At 39.9% G+C, this 21,540-nt stretch overlaps 1 protein-coding gene and 1 long non-coding RNA gene across 9 annotated transcripts in view; one reads left to right on the forward strand and one right to left on the reverse strand.

Annotated features, from left to right (window-relative positions):
* The window catches only part of LOC309539080, a 204,004-nt gene extending 198,662 nt beyond the window's left edge, over positions 1 to 5,342 (reverse strand). For 2 of the 3 annotated variants that reach the window (XR_014222672.1, XR_014222674.1), the window contains exon 1: positions 1,067 to 3,051. This is a non-coding gene — a long non-coding RNA (uncharacterized lncRNA). Of the gene's footprint in view, positions 1 to 1,066; positions 3,052 to 5,011 lie in introns of those variants that run through there. The other variant, XR_014222673.1, reaches the window with a different exon arrangement.
* An 851-nt stretch (positions 5,343 to 6,193) lies between these two features.
* SPIDR (scaffold protein involved in DNA repair) overlaps positions 6,194 to 21,540 on the forward strand; it is a 169,713-nt gene continuing 154,366 nt past the window's right edge. For 2 of the 6 annotated variants that reach the window (XM_082236087.1, XM_082236090.1), the window contains exons 1-5: positions 6,236 to 6,412; positions 8,639 to 8,794; positions 9,716 to 9,785; positions 10,845 to 11,012; positions 13,788 to 13,954. In XM_082236087.1, coding sequence (XP_082092213.1) covers positions 6,326 to 6,412; positions 8,639 to 8,794; positions 9,716 to 9,785; positions 10,845 to 11,012; positions 13,788 to 13,954 — 648 coding nt within the window. In that variant the 5' untranslated portion in view covers positions 6,236 to 6,325. Of the gene's footprint in view, positions 6,413 to 8,638; positions 8,795 to 9,715; positions 9,786 to 10,844; positions 11,013 to 13,786; positions 13,955 to 21,540 lie in introns of all 6 variants that reach the window. The other 4 variants (XM_082236089.1, XR_014222982.1, XM_082236086.1 and 1 more) reach the window with 4 other exon arrangements.

Here is a 21,540-nt window from a genome sequence, read left to right on the forward strand (position 1 = left end):
GCTGACTGTTTGATAAAATGGTTACATGGTGCTTTCACCATGTGTCCTAACCACCTGTCCTTACATGAGGAAATTAATACAAGCCAAAAATTCAGCTCATTGTGGTCTGGCCTACGAACCATGCAAATCAGCTCTAAGAAAGGTGTTGAAGTTTTTGTTGTTGATTCAATTCATTTTAAATTTGTATCAAGTTTTATCTTCATCTAAAGGTCACAGGGTGGTTCGCAACAGAAAAATACAAAATGAGAATACAAAATATATAATAAAACAAAAACTAACCAACAAACCCCTCCTCCCCACAAATACATTCAAAAAGCCATAGAATGTTAATCAGCTAACCACCTGGTTGAAGAGAAATATTTTTGCCTGGCACCTAAAGATAGTAGATATGAAGGTAGACTATAGGGCCAATCTTGAATTTTGCAAAAATGAAAATGGAGGATATTACATTGGGTTACACCAGAACAGGAGAAATGGTGCAAAACACATTTATTTTTCTACTGATAGCATTAGAAATATTATATATGTATGTATTTTCTCAGATAAATTACATCCCAGGAATAAGATTTTCCTCTTGAATGGCAATAACCATTGTGTCAAAAGGTAGACCGGAACAGCCTCCCTTAGAAACACATCTAATCTCCCTAGAGTACTGAAGGAAGAAAAGTTACATTTTCCTGCTTTGAAAAATTATTCACAGCTCTCTTGCATGTGAACCACTGAATCCATGTTGCAACCCTTACATGATAGCAGAGTGTGCCTAAAGGTTGTTTTTGGTTGAATGCAAATGAAAAGAGGAAGATTCGCTTCTGGGGATTTTAAAGCTTTAACCAATCTTCCACAAATCTTCTTAGCATGAGGAGTGTGAAATAAAGCCTCCTCCATGGCTTAGCAAGTACAAGAAGGGTTGTTACTTTTCTTGTTAAATTAGCTGCCACATCTTTTAATGACAAGCAATAAAGGAAAGGTGCATTTCATGCTCAGGCAGCATAGTGGCAGCACCTCTCATGCACTGCGCCATTTCTTGGCCAAGCAGCATGAATCTTTCTCAAGCACCTGTACTCGCCTTATCAGTATAGTTCAGCTATGTTCTTTCCCAATCACCAAATCGCATCCAAGTAGCTGTGCCATATATTAAACCATTGGATGGGTGCAGCACAAAAATCACACAAACAGCACAGTTTCTGCCAAGACAATTTATAACAATGTTTTAAGATAATCTCATAATGGCATAGTACATAGTTTACTGTGAATGTGCAAATGGCTCTCGCTTCACTTCTCCGCTAGTGGAAGTGACAAGCCATTATCCCTGGCTTAGCATTACATTTGAGCCAGGGATAAGTTAGCAACCATGGCTTGTTTGGAGTGGAACAATAAAACCAATCGCCAAACCAGGAAAACACTACTGGCAGAATGTTGGGGGTGGGGAGCTCGAGGAGCTTATTCCATGTGATTCCTATATAATGGAGTCACTATCATGTGACATCCCATGTATTAGATAGAAATTGCTGCTAAAACATGTCCTCGAGTAACAATTTGTTTCAAAGTGCATTGGGCTTGGAATAAATTCTGTTTCAACCTCCTGGATTCTCCATCAACATTATTTTCCCAGTGGAGGAAAACGAACCATGATATTGGGTCCAGCTGCAACACTAAGTCAGGGTTACTGGTTTGTTGCTTCTGTTTTTGCTAAGCAGGTCATTGCAGTAGACCATTAAATATGGTTTACACTGACATGCAAACTTGGTCAATAAAAGGAAGGGAGGCATTGGGCTTAAAAGAAGTAGCAAGGAGTTGGTAGGAGGAACTTTTCAGACTGCAGATAATGTTGCAAATGTAGAACAGGGCCTCCCCAGCAGAAAAATGGGTATTGAAGTATTTGTAGGGTTCTCTCAATGAATTAATAAAAGAATTATTTATTTAGCAAAGGTCCAACCCACAAGCAATACAAAAAAGCATGTTTAACTCCTATTAACACTTGAGGGGGGAGGATTTTTAATTTTTTAGAAATGGGGAGGGAGAAAATACCACCAATACCACTTGAAAAGCAGATCCTAAAAGTGGTACAGGAAATTTGAGGAAGGGATTAAGGGGACTCATCTCCTTATCACTCATATTCCATCCTCTGCAAACTACAATTCTTCAATATATTTATAAAACTGTTTTAGTTGATAATACTACAAATGTACTGTTAAGGTGTTTAATTATATCCAAGCAATATAGCTAAAGTTTAATCAGACAATTAAAAGTGAGCACAGCAGAGTGATATTATAGTAGGGAAAGCATTCCTATTAAGTTCTTATAAAACATAACAAAGAGGAAAGAGGATATGTCACCCTTTTATTAAAGGCTCTTAGGTAGGATAAGCAATGCTAATGTCATTATCGGATAGAACAGGAATCCAGCATGCAACTTTAATTAACAATAAAGAAGAATTGACACTTAATTTCCCTGGCACTAATCTAAAAGTTTCTTCTGTGTGGGCTAGGTGTCTCAGGTCATACCACGAAACAAAATGCAAAGACTGCATTTATGCCTCTCGCACTTTCATCAACACAATGAGAATTCAAGCAATTATTTTATTAACTACATATTTAAGTGCTATTTTTCTAGAAAGAGGAATTGGAACTCACCATGAACACCTCCCTCATTCTCTTAGAATGGCAATGACACACACCTGACAGGTGCTGGAACTGAGTTCTGGTTCGTTCCAGCTGAAGAAATCCCTGCATATTGTTGCCAATGCATTACTCCCCTGGACATAGCTTGCTTGTGGGGCTCGTAGTGCAAAGGTTGCAGGTTCGATCCCCCATATGGGACATATTCCTGCATTGCAGGGGGTTGGACTAGATGATCCCCAGGGTCCCTTCTAACTCTACAATTCTATGACAAGCATAGAATCATAGAGGAAAGGTTGCAACATTTGGGACTTTTTAGCTTAGAAAAAGGTAAGAGGTGATATGAGAAAAGTTTACAAACTTCTGCATGGTGTGAAGAAAGCAGGTAGAGAAAACCTATTCTCCCTTTCTCATAACAATAGAACTTCTGGACATTCAATAAAGCTGAATGTTTGAAAATTCAGGACAGACAAAGGGAAGTACTTCACAAAGTGCAGTATTAAACAATGGAATCCACTCCCACATAAGGTAGTGATGGCCTCCAACGTTCATAGCTTTAAAAGAGTCAAATTCATGAAGGATAAGGCTATCAGTGGCCACCTACCAGCCATGATGTCTCTGTTCCATCTTCCCTGTCAGAGGCAGTATGTCTCTAAATGGAAGTTGTTGGGAATTGCAGGTGTACAGAGCGCTCTTGCTCTCGGGTTCTCTGCTTTTTCTCTCTCTGCACCTGAGATAATGAAAAAGTCAGCATTTCTTTGTCCACTATGTATTTAGCATTTTGGGTCATCTTGCTAAATTTTATAATACAGTTCTTTTTCTTTTATGGGGATATGACATAAGCCAAGAGGCAAGCATCTTAGAATCACAGAATCATACTGTAGAGTTAGAAGAAACACTGAGGATCATCTAGTCCCAACTGGTGGGAGACAGACCCCCTGTAATGCAGGAATATGCAGCTGTCCCTTATGAGGATCAAGCCTGCAACTTTGGTGTTATCAGCACCACACTCTCACCAAGTATGTGACTTTTTAAATTAGAATTGTGTCTTATTTATTTTGGAAAAGCTTCAAAAAATAGTTAGAGGAAATGTATTTGGCCGGGAACTAAATAGGAAATTTCATATACTAGTAGTACTGGAGAAATATTTCTGCACTTTTTATTAACAATAAAAAGCCCACTGCCTTATATAAGAGTCAGACGCTATAAAAGAGAATGTAATTTAACTTCATTTGATTTGTAGCACTCTGTAATACCTTTTTGATGTTTGAAACTGTCAGCATTGTAATGAGTCTCCTGATGTTCTGGTAGCTTTTACTCAAATACTATAATAATTACTGAACTATATTACCAGCAGTGCAATTCTTCCTGGCATATCACACTGTGCACAAATGAATGCATATTTTATTTGTGCAGCAATCAGAAATTGTTGTGAAACCCATACATGAATTAAAATTACTTTTTGTAATTTTTGCTTTTAAAAACCTGTGACATAATAGCAGACCCTTTCAGTCACCATCCTTTATGAAACAATTTATTCTCATACCCACCGTATATATACTATATAAAGAAGTATTCTAAAGAGAATTTAGACTGAATCCATTCAGTTATTAATTCACTTGATGCATGCTGTGAAGTCCACATACTCCCCCCTGCGGAGTGATAAATCTTTTTACACAGTGTCACTGAAAATATTACTGAGATCATTCAATTCAAAACATATTTATTTGGAATTAGAGTCCATTGATTTCAGTGGAAACTATATTCACAGCACTCCAGTCTGAAACACATTACTTGGGAGCAAGTCACATCAAGTGATTTAACTTGAATTTGCCTTTATTCAGTAATGCTTAGGATAAAGCCTATAGATAATGCATGTCTTAAATGATAATTGAAAAAGGACAAGGGGGAGGGATCTTCAGAGAACTAGTTCCTAAACCATTTATGCTAGGAGTGGCTAACATTTTTTGGTCGAAAAGCCACATTAATCCCTGACCAAGTCTCAAGGGAACGCATTCCTCTTTTGTAAGCCTGAGCTCAACCTGAGCTTTGACCCACCTGACCTTCTCCCTGCAACTGTTGGCTACTCTTGTATACTCCTCCCTTGTGATTTCCCCTTTCTTCCATTTCTTATATGTGCTGTGATTTTCAAGCCACATATGTGTATTTTAAATGGTTGAAAAACTCAAAGAAACAGCATGAAGCATTAAAATGATTATGTTTACTATTTCAAACCCTTCAATTGTCCCTATTTTCCAGGGACATCCCTGATTTAGAGGTTTCTGATTATATATCAGAATGTCCCACTTTTCCTTAGAATGCTGCTGCTTCTGCCTGTGCTGCCCTTGCTATTGCCTCCATCACTGGCAGAATATTGGTGCTGGCATCCGCACCAATTTCAGGTGAGATCTTGCTGGAAATCAGCGCTGGCACTGCTTCTGTGCCACGGGCAAAGGCAGCAGGGCACCCACAGGGCTGCTGCCTTAGGGGTTTCCGCCGTCTCACTCCACCAAATGTCTTGGCCAGCCCTGGGCCTGGTTACCTAGCGAGTTTCATGGCTCAGTAGCAAATTCAACTTTCCTCGCACAGTCTTAAGACTATATATACATTAGTGGCTCCATACAAGGTGAGGCTGCTGGATCCTGTGGCATTTGCAGTTGGTTTTTTTTTTTTTAATTTATGTTGATATAGCCACCATTGAGGAGGGTGGGGATGTCTTCACCTCATGTGCAGTGGCGTAGCGTGGGTTGTCAGCATCCGGGGCAAGGCAAGTAATTTGCGCCCCCTAACCCATGGATTTGCGCCCCTAACCCGTGGATTTGCGCCCCCTAACCCCCAGATGTTGCGCCCGGTGCGGCCGGCACCCCCTGCACCCCCCACACTACGCCACTGCTCATGTGTATTTTGTTTACTTGCACCACACGTCATCTGCACATGTGCATCTGTTGCCTCAAATGTACACACCTCACCTCAACCGTGTTTTCAAACCAAATGGGAAGGCTGTTTGAGGGGGAAAGCACCAAACAGCATTATTACTCAAGAAATTTCAGAATATGGATGGATTGTGGCCAGCGTCATGTGCACTCTGGGACTGGAGTCAAAAACTGAAGGTGGCTAAGTGCATAAACACTGATTTAGCATCAATAAATAAGCCCTTATAATCTTTCTCACGCAAATATCTCCTAAAGCAGGTACCATACGGTTTCCTGTAAGAAAAAGAGAGAACCCGTATATAACTGCAACCGACTGGGAAAATTTTACTGGGGGCTCTGAGGCGATGTAATTGCGTCCCGTTATCTCAACGGGGAAGCCCGCGCGCACACTGCAGCTGATGCGGAGAACATACAGGGCGCATGCGCAGCGAGGGTAAAAAGCCGTTGCGAACGGGGGGCAGCGCCTTGATGCTCGGGAGCCCCCGTGCGGCGAGAGCGAGAAACGTCAGAAAGAGGCGCCGGCAGCCCTCTATTGCGTCGCGCGTCACGCACCTTTCGCCACGTCCCACCCAATCAGTGGCTCCGCCGATGAAACGGCGCCAAGCTGGAAGGGAGGGGGCGTGGTCTTCCCCCTCTGTTGCTGGAAGAAGTTTTCTTCTTGGCCCGTGAGTGGAATTGGCTCGGGCCTCTCTGCTCTCCTCCTCCTCCTCCACAAGCCACGGTGCCCTCGCTCACGTCACGTGGCACAGGGAAGGCTGGTCCTAAGTGGCGGAGATGCTCGTGAGGAAGGTATCAGGGCAACGGAGGACGGGGCGGGCGGCGGCGGCGGCGGGCAGCATCCGAGGAGTGGGAATTGCGAGGGTCTGTATTGGCTGCGGAATAAGGGAGTGCCTGAAAGCTGGATCCTGGGCTTTCTTCTCGATAACTCTGAATATTTGGAAGCTGGCCAGCGTTGTGTGGAGTGTAAGAGGGAAGGGCGCTCTGCACGCGCCCAGAGGCACATATATTTGCTGTTCTAGGTCGAGTGCCTGGTCAAATTATGCTCCCGAGGGAATATCACAGGTTTTGAGCGGGAGTGGAAACTTTATGCGTTTTACGTGTACAATAGTGAGAAGGTGTGTCAGGGAGCGTGTACTGGCGCCTTTTTTAAGGGAAATAGTTGCTAGGTTTAATTCTAAACAACGGCTACTGGGAAGTTAAGTGTATTTGATTGAGAATGATAAGTGTGATGTATATTTTAAAAAATCAATAAAGATTAAATGCATATGGCCATGGGGAAGAAACCGGTACATAAACACCACACACACACACACACACACACACACTGATGTGCCTTTGTTCACGGGTTGGGAAATAAAGGTTTAAACTCTGTGGTAGGAATTATGAATGTGTGTGTTTCAAACCTAATTTATCTGTAGAGAGCAGAGCTGAAAATATTTTGAATTTGAATTTTATTATTTGCAATGCAATGGGATTACTGGAATCTCATGATGGGTTTGATTTGGAAAGATGTCAAATGCTAAAGAACATTGCATGTCAAATGCTGAACTGAAATGTCATAGTATGGCAAATATCTGGCAGACATTCTGTGTAAAAGTTCACAAAGACTTGTGGAGAACTTTAGGGGACAAATATGTTCTAATGGGGGACTGCCTATGGAGAGAAAGCATGCAGAGGCTGCACTGTTCATTTAAATGTCACCTTTCTCTTTCAATAGAAGAACTCAAAGGGGTTAACACAAAATGTAAAAAATAACAATGGGACAAATTACACTGAAAGGATTGACCTTAATAGCTGAAATAAAAGATAGTTCATGGGGCTGAGGAAAACAATTCTCTCCTCCCAGTTTAACTCAAATAAATGATATGTAAAATAAATGATATGTAATTTTTTAAGAGACACCATTAATGGAATCTTTTGAGAAGTTGGATGTGATTAAAATAGTAGGATATTTGCCATACCATATTCTCTCTCATTGTTTTGGGAGTTGGCAAGGGCATTAGGTGTCTTCCTTTGATTCACCTGCATTAAAATGTGTATGGAGAGGGGACTAGGAATAGGCAGTGTTCCTATCTCACCCTAATTTACCTCACATGGTTGTTGTGAAAATAAAATGGGGAGGATAACCATGTATGCTGCTTAGAGCTCCCTGGAGGAAAAGCAGGATTTACACATGGCAAATAAATAAAAAATAAAAGTATATTGCATTTAATAAGCGGGTGGCGCTGTGGTCTAAACCACTGACCCTAGGGCTTGCCGATTGGAAGGTCGGCGGTTCGAATCCCCGCAACGGGATGAGCTCCCGTTGCTCGGTCCCAGCTCCTTCCCACGTAGCAATTCAAAAGCATGTCAAAGTGCAAGTAGAGAAATAGGTACCGCTGTGGCAGGAAGGTAAATGGTGTTTCCGTGCACTGCTCTGGTTTCGCCAGAAGCAACTTAGTCATGCTGGCCACGTGACCCGGAAAAACTCTGCGAACAAACGCCAGCTCCCTTGGCCAGTAAAGCGAGATGAGCACCGGAACCCCAGAGTCGTTCATGACTGGACTTAACTGTCAAGGGTCCTTTACCTTTTACTTCTGAGTAGGATGTTTGATAACATGTTGATGGCAGCTGTGAGTGATAGGAGTCTCTGAACTTTTGTTGTGTCTGACTGTAGAGATATGTAGCAGTTATGAATGTACTGGCTGCCAGTATGCAACCAGGGCAAATTTAAGGTTTTATTGTTAGTGTATGAAGCCCTAAATAATTTAGGGCCCCATATAGCTATACTGCTGTCATCTCCAGGAGCCCTCCTTGTGATTCCCAATGTAGCAGAGATTTGTTTTATGGTGGCTCGGAATTAGGTCCTTCAGTGCAGTGACAGCTGCTTTGTGACATACTGCCCATTGAAGGCTCTGACATTATACACATTTCGTTAGTTCTTCTGTTTCTATAAGCTTCCCCAGTAGGATGTGTTAACTTACAGGCAGTATCAGATTTTTAAAAACCTGCCTTATTTATTTATTTTAATTGTTGCACAACACTATGATACTTGTCAGTGCTTGGTGGTCTATATATTTTCCTAAATAAAAATATTTTTCTTTGCAGAGGAAACGAACATGGTGCTCAGAACTTGCCTCTTTTCCAGATGAGAAGCCTATAGATGAAGGGAAGAGAAATTCTGGGGCAGCGGTAGATGCTGCTTCAGTTTCAAATGCATGGCTTCGTTGCGGTGACGGATTTCAGGCAGCTTCTTCACTGGAGGTAAAATGATGCTATTTTACTGAGTTTAGAACTTCATGCTAGTGAAGACACATTAAATTTTATTAGGGCTCATTTTCTATTAAATAATTTATAGTTGTTTAATCATCTGCTTTTCCAACAAATTAATTACAAAAATATCCATATGGTGATGATTGACAATTCATAACTGGCAAATTGGGGATGACTAGAGGGAGATCTAGGGGACAGTTAATGCATCCTTGTGTGAGAAGATTTCCCCACCAACTTGAAGGGAATGGTGGCATGACAACCCCCAAGGAAACTCTTCCTGGATCCTGAAGTATTTGATAATTGCTGCCCAGTCTCTAATACCCCTGTTTGGAGCAAGGTGTAAAATGCCCTCCCTGCTGACGTGGAAGTTATGGAATTTTCTATCTGTAGAGGTTTGGCTCTCCTCTTGGTGTGTTTAGGTGGAGAGAGAAGATCATCTGTTTGAATGCACTTTTGTGATATTGTCTGCCGTCTCTGATTCTGCCAACATCAGTTGTGTTTTTTTGGGTTTGATTCATTTTAGTAACATTTCTTCAATTAAAGCTCTTGATGTGTTTTATTGTATATATATATTTATTTCAATTGTAAGCATCTCTGGGGACCTTTGTGTTGGAAGATTCATAGTATAGGTGATTTAATTAATAAATATGATGCATTCAATGAATATATAAGAACGTGCAGGAATGGTGGGAAAATCAAAGAAACAAGGGAAGGGGAAGAAGGGAAGTCATTGCATGTTTTATTATAAAGAAAGATATTAATGGTGGAAATGCATATTTGAATGTGAATGTGATTTTAGAAATTGTAATAATGAAAATTATATATATTTTTAATGATGTATTAATATGTCCAAGAATGGTTTTCATATTAATTAGTATTCATTTTGTTTTCATTCCTTTTCTTTTTAAACAGACTAAAGAATTGTCAGAAAAAACATCTAGAGTTAAAACATGCTTTGCATCATTGCTCAGCTCAATTGAAGGTACAACATCTACTGTATTATTTCACATTAGCAGCATAAGAGGTTTTGTTTGTATTACCTGCAAGCTTTTTTCTCAGGTTACAACTTCTATCTTGATCTAGGGTAGATTTGCATGACTGCTTCTTCTGTTTGTAATCCAGTTTGAGCCCAGCCTTATAAAATGAGTTCATAAACTGATAAAACTAAAAACCTAACATTTGTGGCATGCACAGTTAATTTGGGAGGAGTAATTTAGCATTGTGACAGGAGCTATAAGCTAACAAGGGTCAAGGGTTGAGCACATGTCTCATATCACCAAGGGTTGCCCACCACCATAGATAAATATTCATGATAACTGAACAGGTAAGATCCAACAGTACATCAAATGGATCTATGTAGTTATGGCATCCAGGTCATTGTTTTATCTGCACTGTGTCTTAAAATGTACAATGTACTGTCAAGTATTCCCCAATGCTATCTCGTGGGCCAGGATGCAGCAGACCATTAACCACACCATAAAGTTCAGTTGGACAACACTGTAAATATGCAGTGTGGGTGGTGAAGTGTGATTCCTTTGCTTCACTCACTGCCTTGCAAAAAGTCTTCATCTGAGTTGTAGTCTGTGTTTGGTCAGTTATGTTCTGTGTTTACTGCCAATATCTCTCTAACCATTGTCCCACCCTGAGCTCCCCAGAAAACCAGGGAGTTTGTTTAGCTTTGTTAAATGGGAGAGGGTGCTCAGCAGTGATTATGTCAGCTGCCTGGTTCATTTCCCTATTCCACAGGCCAAGCAGGCCTTCAACACTTTCTGGAGCTTCTGTGACAGGAAGATCCCCAAGAGCTGTCAGGGAACCATTGACGCCCTTCAACCTCTTGAGTCAGAGCTTTAAAAATTAGTCCATCCTTGTCTTAAATCGCTATAAGCCTAATCCATTGTTCAAGTTAGTTTATTTCATATCAGTTTTAAAAATATAACCTCACGGGTTAATTATAAATATTGTGATGTGTACATTGTAGTGTTACAGTAGAGGACAGGATGAATATGAAATGTGCTAAATAGTTGCTTATTCTGCTCTGCAGAAATCTCTCAGAGTGAGAGACTAAGTGAGTTAACTGATATAGTATGGAGCTCCAGTGGAAGCGACTTCTCAGATGATGACGATAAGACTTTGACTTCAAGGTTTCCTAGTCTGAAAGTGGAGAAGTACAGAAAACATGGCTTGATCTCCAGGGATGGATGTAATGAAGGTGAGGCTCTTTGTATATGTTTTGTATACATTAAATGAAGGTCCAGAAACCTTTATCTGTGGAATTGTGAAAATTGGTTTACCAGTAATACACAGTACCTTTATCATTCCCTAGAATCCAAGTTTTCACTGCTATACTATGTATTACTGTATTCTGTGTTTGCGTGAGAAAGAAATGGGGGCAGGAGTGGTGAGTGGAATTGAGAGGTAGGAACCATGGTGGAAGCCTGGCGGCAGGCGGGAAGCAGGCATCAAATGATGTGGGCCGGTGTAGGCAGGGGCTGTGGGGGAAGGGGCAGGAAAACAACCTGAATTGTGGGTAGCGGGAGCAAGGAGGCATACAGGCAGATTTCCAGTCAAATGGCGATTGAGGGCAGGGAATGTGGGCAGGAGCTAGGAGCAAGAATCAAGAAGTGTGACTTTGGTAAGGGCCACTGTGAAAGGTAGTAAGACAGGCTGGCCTCTTGTGGGCCAGAGTGGGTAGTGAGAAGTGAGACTGGGGAGAGTTGTAGAAGGGTGGAGGCAGATAGTTGGCCTTGAATCATGTGGGCTAGAGTGGGGAGTAAAAGGTGATGCCTTGGTGCAGGGTATGGGGGCAGCAGGCCGGAGAAGGAGGCAGGAAGATCTTGAATCATATGAGTCAGAGTGGGGCATGCTGAAAAGGACCTACCTATGTAGCCACTACCTTCATTCTCTAACATGGTCAGATCTGGCTTGTGCATGGCCTCCATTGTGAGCATTTATAAAGGAAGTAAGCAGTAAAGGACCAAGAGCTTTGTATATGTGATGATCAAGTCCGCCATCCCTGGATAAAGCTAATGTTACTGAGGGGGGGGGGAAGGTCTGAAACCATGGTTTGATTCTGGCTTATTCTTGCTTACTGTAGTTAAACAAACCACAGTTCCGTGATTTGGGGATGCCACAAGAAATAGTAGTTATTTTAAGACTGAAAGCTTTTGTTCTCCTCTTCCTTGCATGGGGAACAGGTGGAGGGGTGAGCATTCTAGCATATGCATGCTTTTCAAAGAGTGGGAAACTCTGGTTCCCTATTGTGTCTGAACTGAGTCTCCCCCCCACCCCACGTACTGTAAAGAAATAAGCAACCTTAAACAAGATCTCTCCCCCCACTCCCACCATGATTTCTGGGGAAACAGTTGCCACAGACCAGCAAAACACAAAAAGGAAGGCTTGCTTAAAGCTGCTTATTTGTTTACTGTACTGCACGCAAGTCCAGCTGTTTTGATACCAAAACCTGTGGGGTGTATGGTGAGGTTTGGGTACTAATTCCTTGTGATTGGATAAGTGGGACCTGTGTATATATATAAACAAACAGCAGGAAGTTGTATCGTATCCCTGGTCTCTCATGAGGTCACCTTTCTGATACATAAGTTTTCAAATATATCTTTTTCACATTCATAGTTTACATCAGGCGTTGCCAGTGCAGCTCCTGCAGATTCGCCTTTGCCTGCAGAGACCTCCCCTGGTACCCACAGGATCCCTCACACTGCTGAAATTAGGCTTGAAAGAAGCGTTCTTGATTGTGGTTTCTGTCTGATGCCCATAATAGTTTGTAAATGAGTCCACAGGCCCCAAAAGGTGGCAGCCCCTGTTTTTAAGTGTTTAGGTACACAAAATACATTTTTTCTTTTACTGTATTCTTTTGAAATAATGTGTGAAGAGGCCTTTATTTTCTGTATAGTAACTTCTCCATGCTATTTATTTTGTTGCTGCTATTGTGAGAAACACTAGATGGCCATCTTTCCTTAGTAAGCAATCCCAGCATTTGTTTATTAGTTCAGTAAATGTTGCACTAATGTAAGTAGGTCAGGCACAGCTGATAATAATAACATTTTGTACTTTCCTACTGTTCTTAGTAAAATAGAAGAAATGATTGTTTTCCTGATTATTGACTGTTGTTTATCTGACAACATGCACTTTCAATGTCAAACATGTTGCCTGCTGCTTCTGTAAACACTGAACAAATCTGGAGGAGATGGTTAAAAACATACTAGATCTGTGTTCTATGGTCTTATCACTTGCATGTTATTCTCTAATGCATTACAGAATGACATTGTTACTTTCCACTGTTCATTTTAATCTCTGAGGACATGTCTACTCTTTCTTATACTACTGCTTAAAAAACCCTTCATTTTATGTTGTTAAGTTGGAGCTTTTCAGAAGTGCTACTGATTTTCTCAATGGTTTTTTGAATGTGCTTTTCTGTTGAAGATGGTGACTCTTTGGTCATTTAAAGCAACTGTTTGAGCAGGCTTGACTAGAAATACATTCTGCAGAAATATAAAAAGGCTTTCATTATGTATTATCACTTAAGATGTATCAGTTACTTTTTTAGATTAATCCAGTTACTTTGGCTTAGTACTGGGGAAGACTTATAACTAATAAACATACTTTTATATAGTTCTTCAGATAAGTAAGTGTTCTACACGTGATTGCAACCTCAATGCTCTCTTCCCACCACAGCTTTCCCTAGTCTTATTTCTGATACAGACATTTACTAGGTGAGGCTTTGCTGGTGTGGAAATAAGAGGTTGCAAAAAAAAGCTAGCTCTGTATGGATTATGTTCCCACTCTGAAATTACCTACTTTTCTGGGATATAAGGGCTAGTCTTGTCTGCCACCAGTTTTCACAATAAACAGTTAAATTTGTAAGTGTATGTATTGCATATAGAGTCAGGCATATGTGAAAGATATTTGTGAGGATGTTAGCATTTTTAAAAGTCCATTCTAGTATTTCTGTTTTTTATTTCCCCTTAAGGTGAATCACACACCATTGATTGGGACAATGATAGTGATTGTGAAGATAATGTTGACCAGCGCAGTGAATCAAAAACTGATGGTACTTCTTTGGACATATCAGACACTGATTCTTGTACAGACAGCAATATTATGTCTGATGAAGAAAAGGAACACGAACCTTCAAAGGTAAGACTTTTCTTGATTGCAAATATTTCAGGAATCGGAGGACTGGTCTACTTTAAAATTTTGTTTCCTCAAATGTCAGTTGCCAAAATGGTTTGGAGATTGCCAAAGTAATCTTGATAAGAAGTGTTTCAGGTAGATAGTAGCACACTTTACATAAACCTTTCTTGAAAAGGGTTTATTTTGGAATACTTGGTGAGTTTGGGATAAAAGAGTTCGGTGCAATATCCAACCTCTGTCTTACTCAGAGCAGACCCATTGAAATCAATGACAGCAAAACTTTCTTTTTAAAAAACTTTTGGTACACATACCTGATGCCTGTGGAAAAGATTTGCTTCATTTCAGCAGAGCCACTGCTTATTTGTTTACTGTACTGTACCTTTGGAGGGTGTGAGGGTTTTGTTATCTATAGCGCAATCCTAAACTTATTTATTTAGAAGTCCTATTGAATTCAGTGAGGTTACTCGCAGGTATGTGTGGTTAAGATTCCGAACTAAGTGCTTATTTGAATAATTTGTTTCTGCTTTTTAAACCCAACCTCAGTGTTTTTTGGTTCCATTTTTGCTCTGCACATTTGAAAAAGTTTTGTTTTACCTTCACAGAACCTAGTAGAATTTTTCTTTTAAATGTTGGTTGTAGTGTTGACTGTAATGCATAGATGCACTCCAGGTGAACAGACCTATAGATGCTTAAGAATTCAGGGTATAGATAGGCTGAAGCCATTTTGCTGACATTCTGGCACCTAACAGCTTTTGGTTCTATTCCAAAGTACTACTGAACTTCCAGTAGGGGGAGACAAGAACCATATTTTTGTTTCTTGCTTGCTTTTATTTGGGAATTAGTTAGAGAAGAGTACTTACATGCTTGATGCACCATGTGCCCTGTTTTTGCATTTAAGCAGCATAAGCAGGTTTAACTGACCTAGAGATCTGAGAGTGTTTAGGGTGTTTGCCTCTTGATCCACTGAGATATAATAAAACAGGACGTTGGATTCATAGGGTCTGACCTTTTTCAATTTTTTATTAAGCTGTGAGAACATTTTAGAATTAATAAGCAGGTGGGGGATCAAGGTTTCAAGAACAAGAAAAGTATTTACAGTGCACCTAAAAAGTTAATACTGTAAGCAAGCATAGTTTCAATATAATTTAGTGAGGTATTTACTTATACTGTATATATCCATCCTGTATTTCACCCAATTGTTCTGCAAGATATAAGAGTTGAAGAAAACTGGTCTGTCCCCTTCTTGGTACTAGTATTCTTACAATCACAATTCTGAATTCTCAGCATTTCTTATGAAATGAGATTCACCTGTCTCTTTGGAAGTTCCTCATTAACCGTCTGTCCTGTATGCATTCATGGGTTGTGCATATCCTTCCATAATTTTATAGTTTCCCCCCTCAGAAGCTACTAATCATATTATGCAAGCTTTTTGAATTCACTTTGCTGGCTCGTTGAGTTATTCTTAGTGGAGGTGCTGAGAGTTTTGAGAGACCATATTTTCTGTTACAACCTTTTTGCCATATATGAAAACTATTCCCTGGTAGGAAGAGAACTGATCATATTCATTTATTTTTGTAATAGAAATGTTGTTTCTTTGATATCAGTGGTTCAGGTTTCTTTGCTTAGTTATCTTATTGATGAGTTTGGCCTGTTAAATGCAGGGACTGGGCAATTTTATTCAGCCCTGCCAACTAACCAACATTTTGTAGAATAGAACAATAGCGTTTGAAAGAGAACCAGCTATGAGGGTTTTTTTACCTGATCTTTGATGGAGAGTAATAATAATAATAATAATGAATGTGTTGGGGAGTTGTATAGAAATTGTACAATAAATATACAGTGGTACCTCGGTTTTCGAACAGCTTAGTTTCCAAACAACTTGGAACTCGAACACTGCAAACCCGGAGTTTGAGAACTTTACTTCAGAAGATGAACATGCTCCTGAGCTTCTGTTTTCACTGTTGCACTGCTAATTTGCACCCCCCCCCATTGTAATCAAAGCCTTCCATTTCCGATTGCAGTGTTCTGAGGTGATATTTGGAGCTTATATTTGGTGCTTTTCTTTTTGCTATTTTTTGTGTTTTTGTTTGTGTGGCTTCCAGGTTTGATGTGTTTGTAATCCAGAATGTATGCAAACCAAGGTACTACTGTACTGTCTTATTTATTTTATAGTACAGTACATTGATTATTGCTTTCATTTTATAGATCAATGGTCTCATTAGATAGTAAAATTCATGTTAAATTGCTGTTTTAGGGTTGTTTTTAAAAGTCTGGAATGGATTAATCTGTTTTGCATTACTTTCTATGGGAAAGCGCGCCTTGATTTTGGAACACTTTGGTTTTGGAACAGACTTCTGGAATGGATTAAGTTTGAGAACCAAGGTACCACTGTATAGTTTCTACCAGGAGACTTTGCTTTGCTTAGTTTTCTTGACTTCATGTCTTGTTACAAGATAACTGACAGGAGTCCCTGCATATGTGCTTAGTTTGTATGTGTTATCTTTTTTCCTTTTTTAATTGCATGCAATTACAGTGGTACATTGGTTTACGAACTTAATCCGTTCCGGAAGTCCGTTCTTAAACCAAAGCGTTCTTAAACCAAGGTGTGCTTTCCCATAGCAGTGGGGGACTCAATTTACAAATGGAACACACTCAACAGGAAGCAAAACATAATCTTATTCCAAGGCAAAGTTCACAAACCAAAACACCTACCGGGTTTGCCAAATTCTTAATACAAGTTGTTTATAAACTAAGCTGTTCTTAAACCAAGGTTAACACTGTACTCCGTGTAATGCATGGTGAGCCCAAGGATTCAGTCCCATTGTCGGCAAAGTACAGTAAGTTCATATATAATGGCCAGCCATGTTTTGGTACTATGGGAGCAAGCCTTGTGTTTCTATACTCCTACCTCCCTTTTCATTCTCTCCTTAAAGAGTAGCTTCCTGATCTATTGCAGACTGATTCTGTGCTGTTGAATCTGAATTGGCAAACTGGTTTGTATTTGCTGTTCAAACAAGGATGGTTCATCATGATTTGAAGCTGGTTTGCAATCCTGTTTTGGAGGGCAAGTGCAAACTATGTTGTGCTGCAAACCAGAAAGTTAACAAACCAGATGGAATGCAAGAGGGGGAGAAGGGAGTGTGTAAGCCTGAGGCTTAGTAACTTAATGCCAGACAATAATATAATATTGCACATTAACTGATCCACAAACTGTCCACTTTGAGGTGCATAGATTTCTTTTCGTAAGGAGAAGGGAGTGGCAGGCCTTTATGAACCTAAAAGAAACTATCAACTATGTGTCCATTGAGATATGCAACCTAGCACTAAATAGGTGGAATGATTTCCTCACATGGTCTGGAAAGGGAAAGAGATATTTGCCAATATTCATGATGTTGTGCCATTGTTTACATTTCAGATTTTTGGAGAAGGGGGGAAATGAAAAGAGGTTGTCTGTTTACGCCAGGCATGATGTCACTGATGTTTCAAAGTTCTCTTTCCATGGTGGATGCCCCAGTTCTTAAGTGCAATTTCTATGTGTTTCCTGCTCTTGTATCCAAATTGTAGTAGCGTAATCCAAAATACAGTCTGCTTCCCAGATATCATTTTAGTAGTGTGTCCTTTTGTGGGAATTTCCAGGGCAGTGGCCTGTCTGGGTCATCAAACATGGCTTTGGGAGTTGACTCACGTTGCATGAGAGATCACTGCCATCATAATTACAGACTCCCTACATACTTTACATACTTTATTTCACTGTTTAGTACATGAGGTACGTCATAGTCCTAGGAATATTTTTTAGCTTGAGGAGAAAGACAGGATTGACTACTAGAAAGAATTATTGTTTAAGATGAGTATGGAAAAAATAGTTTTGGTGATGGGTTTTACTTAGAAAACAAAGTATTTTTTTTATTTTGCTGGTGAAAGTTTAACTGTGTCATACACCAACATTTGAAACTCATATTAGATTTTACATAAAATATGCAAGTAATGCCTCTATGTAGAGCTGAAATCTTATATATCTACTTTCAGTCGGCAAGTACTTTATGGAAACTTTTTTTGTAAGTGATCTGTTTTAGATGTGAGAAGGGTGAGAGAATGTGCAGAATTTGTTCTTGTTACCCTCAAAATTTCAACAGAGTTAATTTGGTATTAGAAGGTTAGTGATCAGAGGAACATTTTCTTAAATGCAATTTAAAAAATTGACAGGGTATTCCAGTAACCAACATCTTTATTTGTTTGCCAGCTTATTTTGTTGAAAATACTGTGGTACCCAATGCACAAAATAAAGAATCTTGAAATAGTAATATAAGGCACATGCTGAAATGCCTAGGTAGGTGTGATTCAGCCACCACAGCACAGGTACTCAGTTTTTGTCAAATGTGTAAGAACAAATTTAGAAAAATGTGTACATTTTTTTAAAGCCCTTTTCATAGTTTCTTAACATTCCTGGTAAAAGATTTTTTAAAGGTATGGCAGAGGGGAAACAACCTTGACCACCATAATTTTCTTTTTTATTATTATTATGGGGCGATTTTTGCACAGCTTTCAAGATGCAGGACTCTTTATTGCATTGTGTGTAATAATGACAGATCATTGCTATAATTAATTATTATGACTGGCTTAAAATTGCTAACCGTAGTCATCTCTTATACCCATCTCTTATGCCCATGTAGTAGTATCATCACAGTTTTTACTAACACAGCACATAGAGAATTATGGGTAAGTAAGTGTGTGGGTTGCTGCTTAAAGCACATTATGAGCAATCTGTGGGAAGGGGCTGCTCTCATAGTTGTCATACTTTTAATTGCATTGCATTAGTGCAAATTGTAGAAAATATGAAAATGTAGTGAAAGTTGCTGCACCGGCACACCTGTACTATGTGGAATCACCATGCCTTAAACTTTGAAGGATGCTTGGTTGATTTCTGGTCTTCCCTAAGATGATATTATCTGAGGGTCAGGAAAGGGAGAGAATAAGAGGGGCAGGGAAGCAGGTATAGGATTTACTTTGCAGGTTGTATGGCAGAGTGGCAGTTAGTGGGTTGCCAGAGTAGCCTCCTAGTGTTATGGCTAAACCAGCTCACTGTAGCTAGATACAGATTTTAATTGGTAGCTGCTATTTTTTATTTTTTAATTGCACTAATATTCCACCTTTTCCTCTAAGGACCTCAAGGTGGTGTACATGGTTTCTCCCTCCTCATTTAATATCCACAACAAGCCTGTGAGGGAGGTTAGACCAAGAGGTAGTGACTGGTCCAAGGTCACCCAGTGACAGGAAGGAATTTCATCCAAAGTTAAATGGTTGGTGACTTCTGTTGTTGCATACAGTGTGGCTCAGGGCCTGAGTCATCTCAATTCGTGTGTGTCAGACACTATCCTTGTCCTACAGGCATCTTTGTTGTGTTACAAAGTTGCTGATATCTGCAAGTAGTTTGCAGCCTATTAATAACTTGGATGTTGGTTGCTCTGTTACGGATGTTCATGGAGAAAAACTTCCATTTTTTTAAAAAAAAACCTTTGTACGGTGGATTTTGAGGGGGGGTGGGAATGGAAAAATAAAAATAAATAAAATAAAAATAACAGTAATAGTATTAAGTAACCCCTTAAAGCTGTTCACAGGCTTAGGGATAGGTGGTAAACTGTTTATTTTTCTACTGTGTGTGCATGCGTATCTATCTATCTGTCTGTCTATCTATCTATCTGTCTATCTATCCCAAACACTTGGGTACATTAAAATATAATAGTAGCATCAAGTTAACTAAGTTAAAGACTGTCCCTTTTCATATTTAATGTAGAAATAGCGGGGAAAGCTTTCATGGTCTTTTGAAAGTGTTCAAGATAGGTAAAGGACGCCTGGACGTCCGGTCAAAGGCGACTATGGGGTGCGGTGCTCATCTCGTTTTTCAGGCCGAGGGAGCCGGCGTTTGTTCACAGACAGCTTTCTGGGTCATGTGGCCAGCATGACAAACTGCTACTGGCGCATGGATGACTGTGATGAGTGTCAGAGCTCATGGAAATGTTGCTTACCATTCCGCTGCAGCAGTGCCTATTTATCTACTTGCACTGGTATGCTTTTGAACTGCTAGGTTGGCAAAAGCTGGGACAGAGCAACCAGAGCTCACCCTGTTGTGCGAATTCGAACTGCCAACATTCTGATCGGAAAGTTCAATAGTCTCAGTGGTTTAGACCACAGCACCACCCGCGTCCCATAATTCTGAGTCTGAGAGCTGAGAACAGGTAATATATTTGAAAAGACATTGGCCAGGAACCAAAAAACTGAAACATCTGTGAGCTCTGGGATTTGGACTTATTTAAGGAGCTCAAGGTGGTGTACATGGTTCTTCTCTCCATTTCATCTTCACAACAACTCTGTGAGGTGGGCTATCTGAAAGAGAGACTGGCTCAAGTTCACCCACTGAGCTTCATGGCTGACTTGGGGTGAAGCGTTTTTGTTTTGTTTTTTGAGCAGCAGGCTCAGCCCCATCCCTTTTGGTAAGCTGCTTTTGAAAGAGGGGAGCTTCAAAAGTAGATTGTGAGGTATTAAGTACAATAACTGGGTTACTTGCATAAGCCTAAGTAGCACTTTCAGTACAATCTGTGTTCAACTGAAGTCAGTGGCAATGTTTAGTGGAGCTGCTTGCATGCTGCTAGCTGAATTGCCCACTGTCTTAGATAACTTTAAAAATAAAATAATATAAAAAATGAGATATATGTGTAATTCACACACATTTAGGTTTGTTTTCTTTGATACTTTCTGATAGTTTGGCTATGACTGTTCCCTTTGTTGTGTAATATGATGAGTTATTTTTGAAGACTATGAGTTTAGAACATTATAATGAGTTATCACTGTTACATGAAACGGAATCTGTGCCAGACTGATGACTTAATGCCTGATGAGAGGTTATATGTCTGTTTCTGTTGCAAGTGTTTTCTTCCGGTACCCATTGATGATGATGACATACCAAATGCCATGTTCCCTATATCCAGTTAGGAAGCTCAGTGTGAATCTGTATGAAAAATGTACTTGTGTAGTGCTGTGCATTGCACATTTAGGATTGGGATGCCAATTTTTTAGCTCAGTTTATCTTTCTGATGGTGGTCTTATTTGCAGTAGAAACAAATTGCAACAACTGTAGCACTGTTATCAACCACCAAACAACAGGCCTTGCAAATATTTAAATGTGTTTAAAATAATCAAACCATACCTGTAATTCCCACTGCTTCTCAGTTTTCAAGTCTTATTTTTGGATTAATGAAAGTGCTAGTTTTTAATGCGTTTTAATTGAACTTCATTTGGCAGTGGTAAATTCTGATTTATTTTGAAAGTACTTCAAAAATTGCCCTTTTTAAAACCACCAAACCAGGTTTTATTTCAAATGCTTTGCCCTAATGTCCAGTGTTGATTTAATGGAGCAGGGCTGATTTAAATTGCATGGCTACCATATATAGACTGCTTAAAAAATGCTTCCTCATGGATTCCATGTGGTAGGTATAATGCTGAAAAGCTGCATATTAGTGCTATATATCCCTCACAAGTGCTCACCTTTGGGCTGAAGACGTTGCTTATATTTGACCCCATGACTTCCTTGAGGG

Source organism: Podarcis vaucheri (genome assembly GCF_965113315.1).
Source record: "Podarcis vaucheri genome assembly, chromosome: 8".
NCBI lineage: Eukaryota > Metazoa > Chordata > Lepidosauria > Squamata > Lacertidae > Podarcis > Podarcis vaucheri.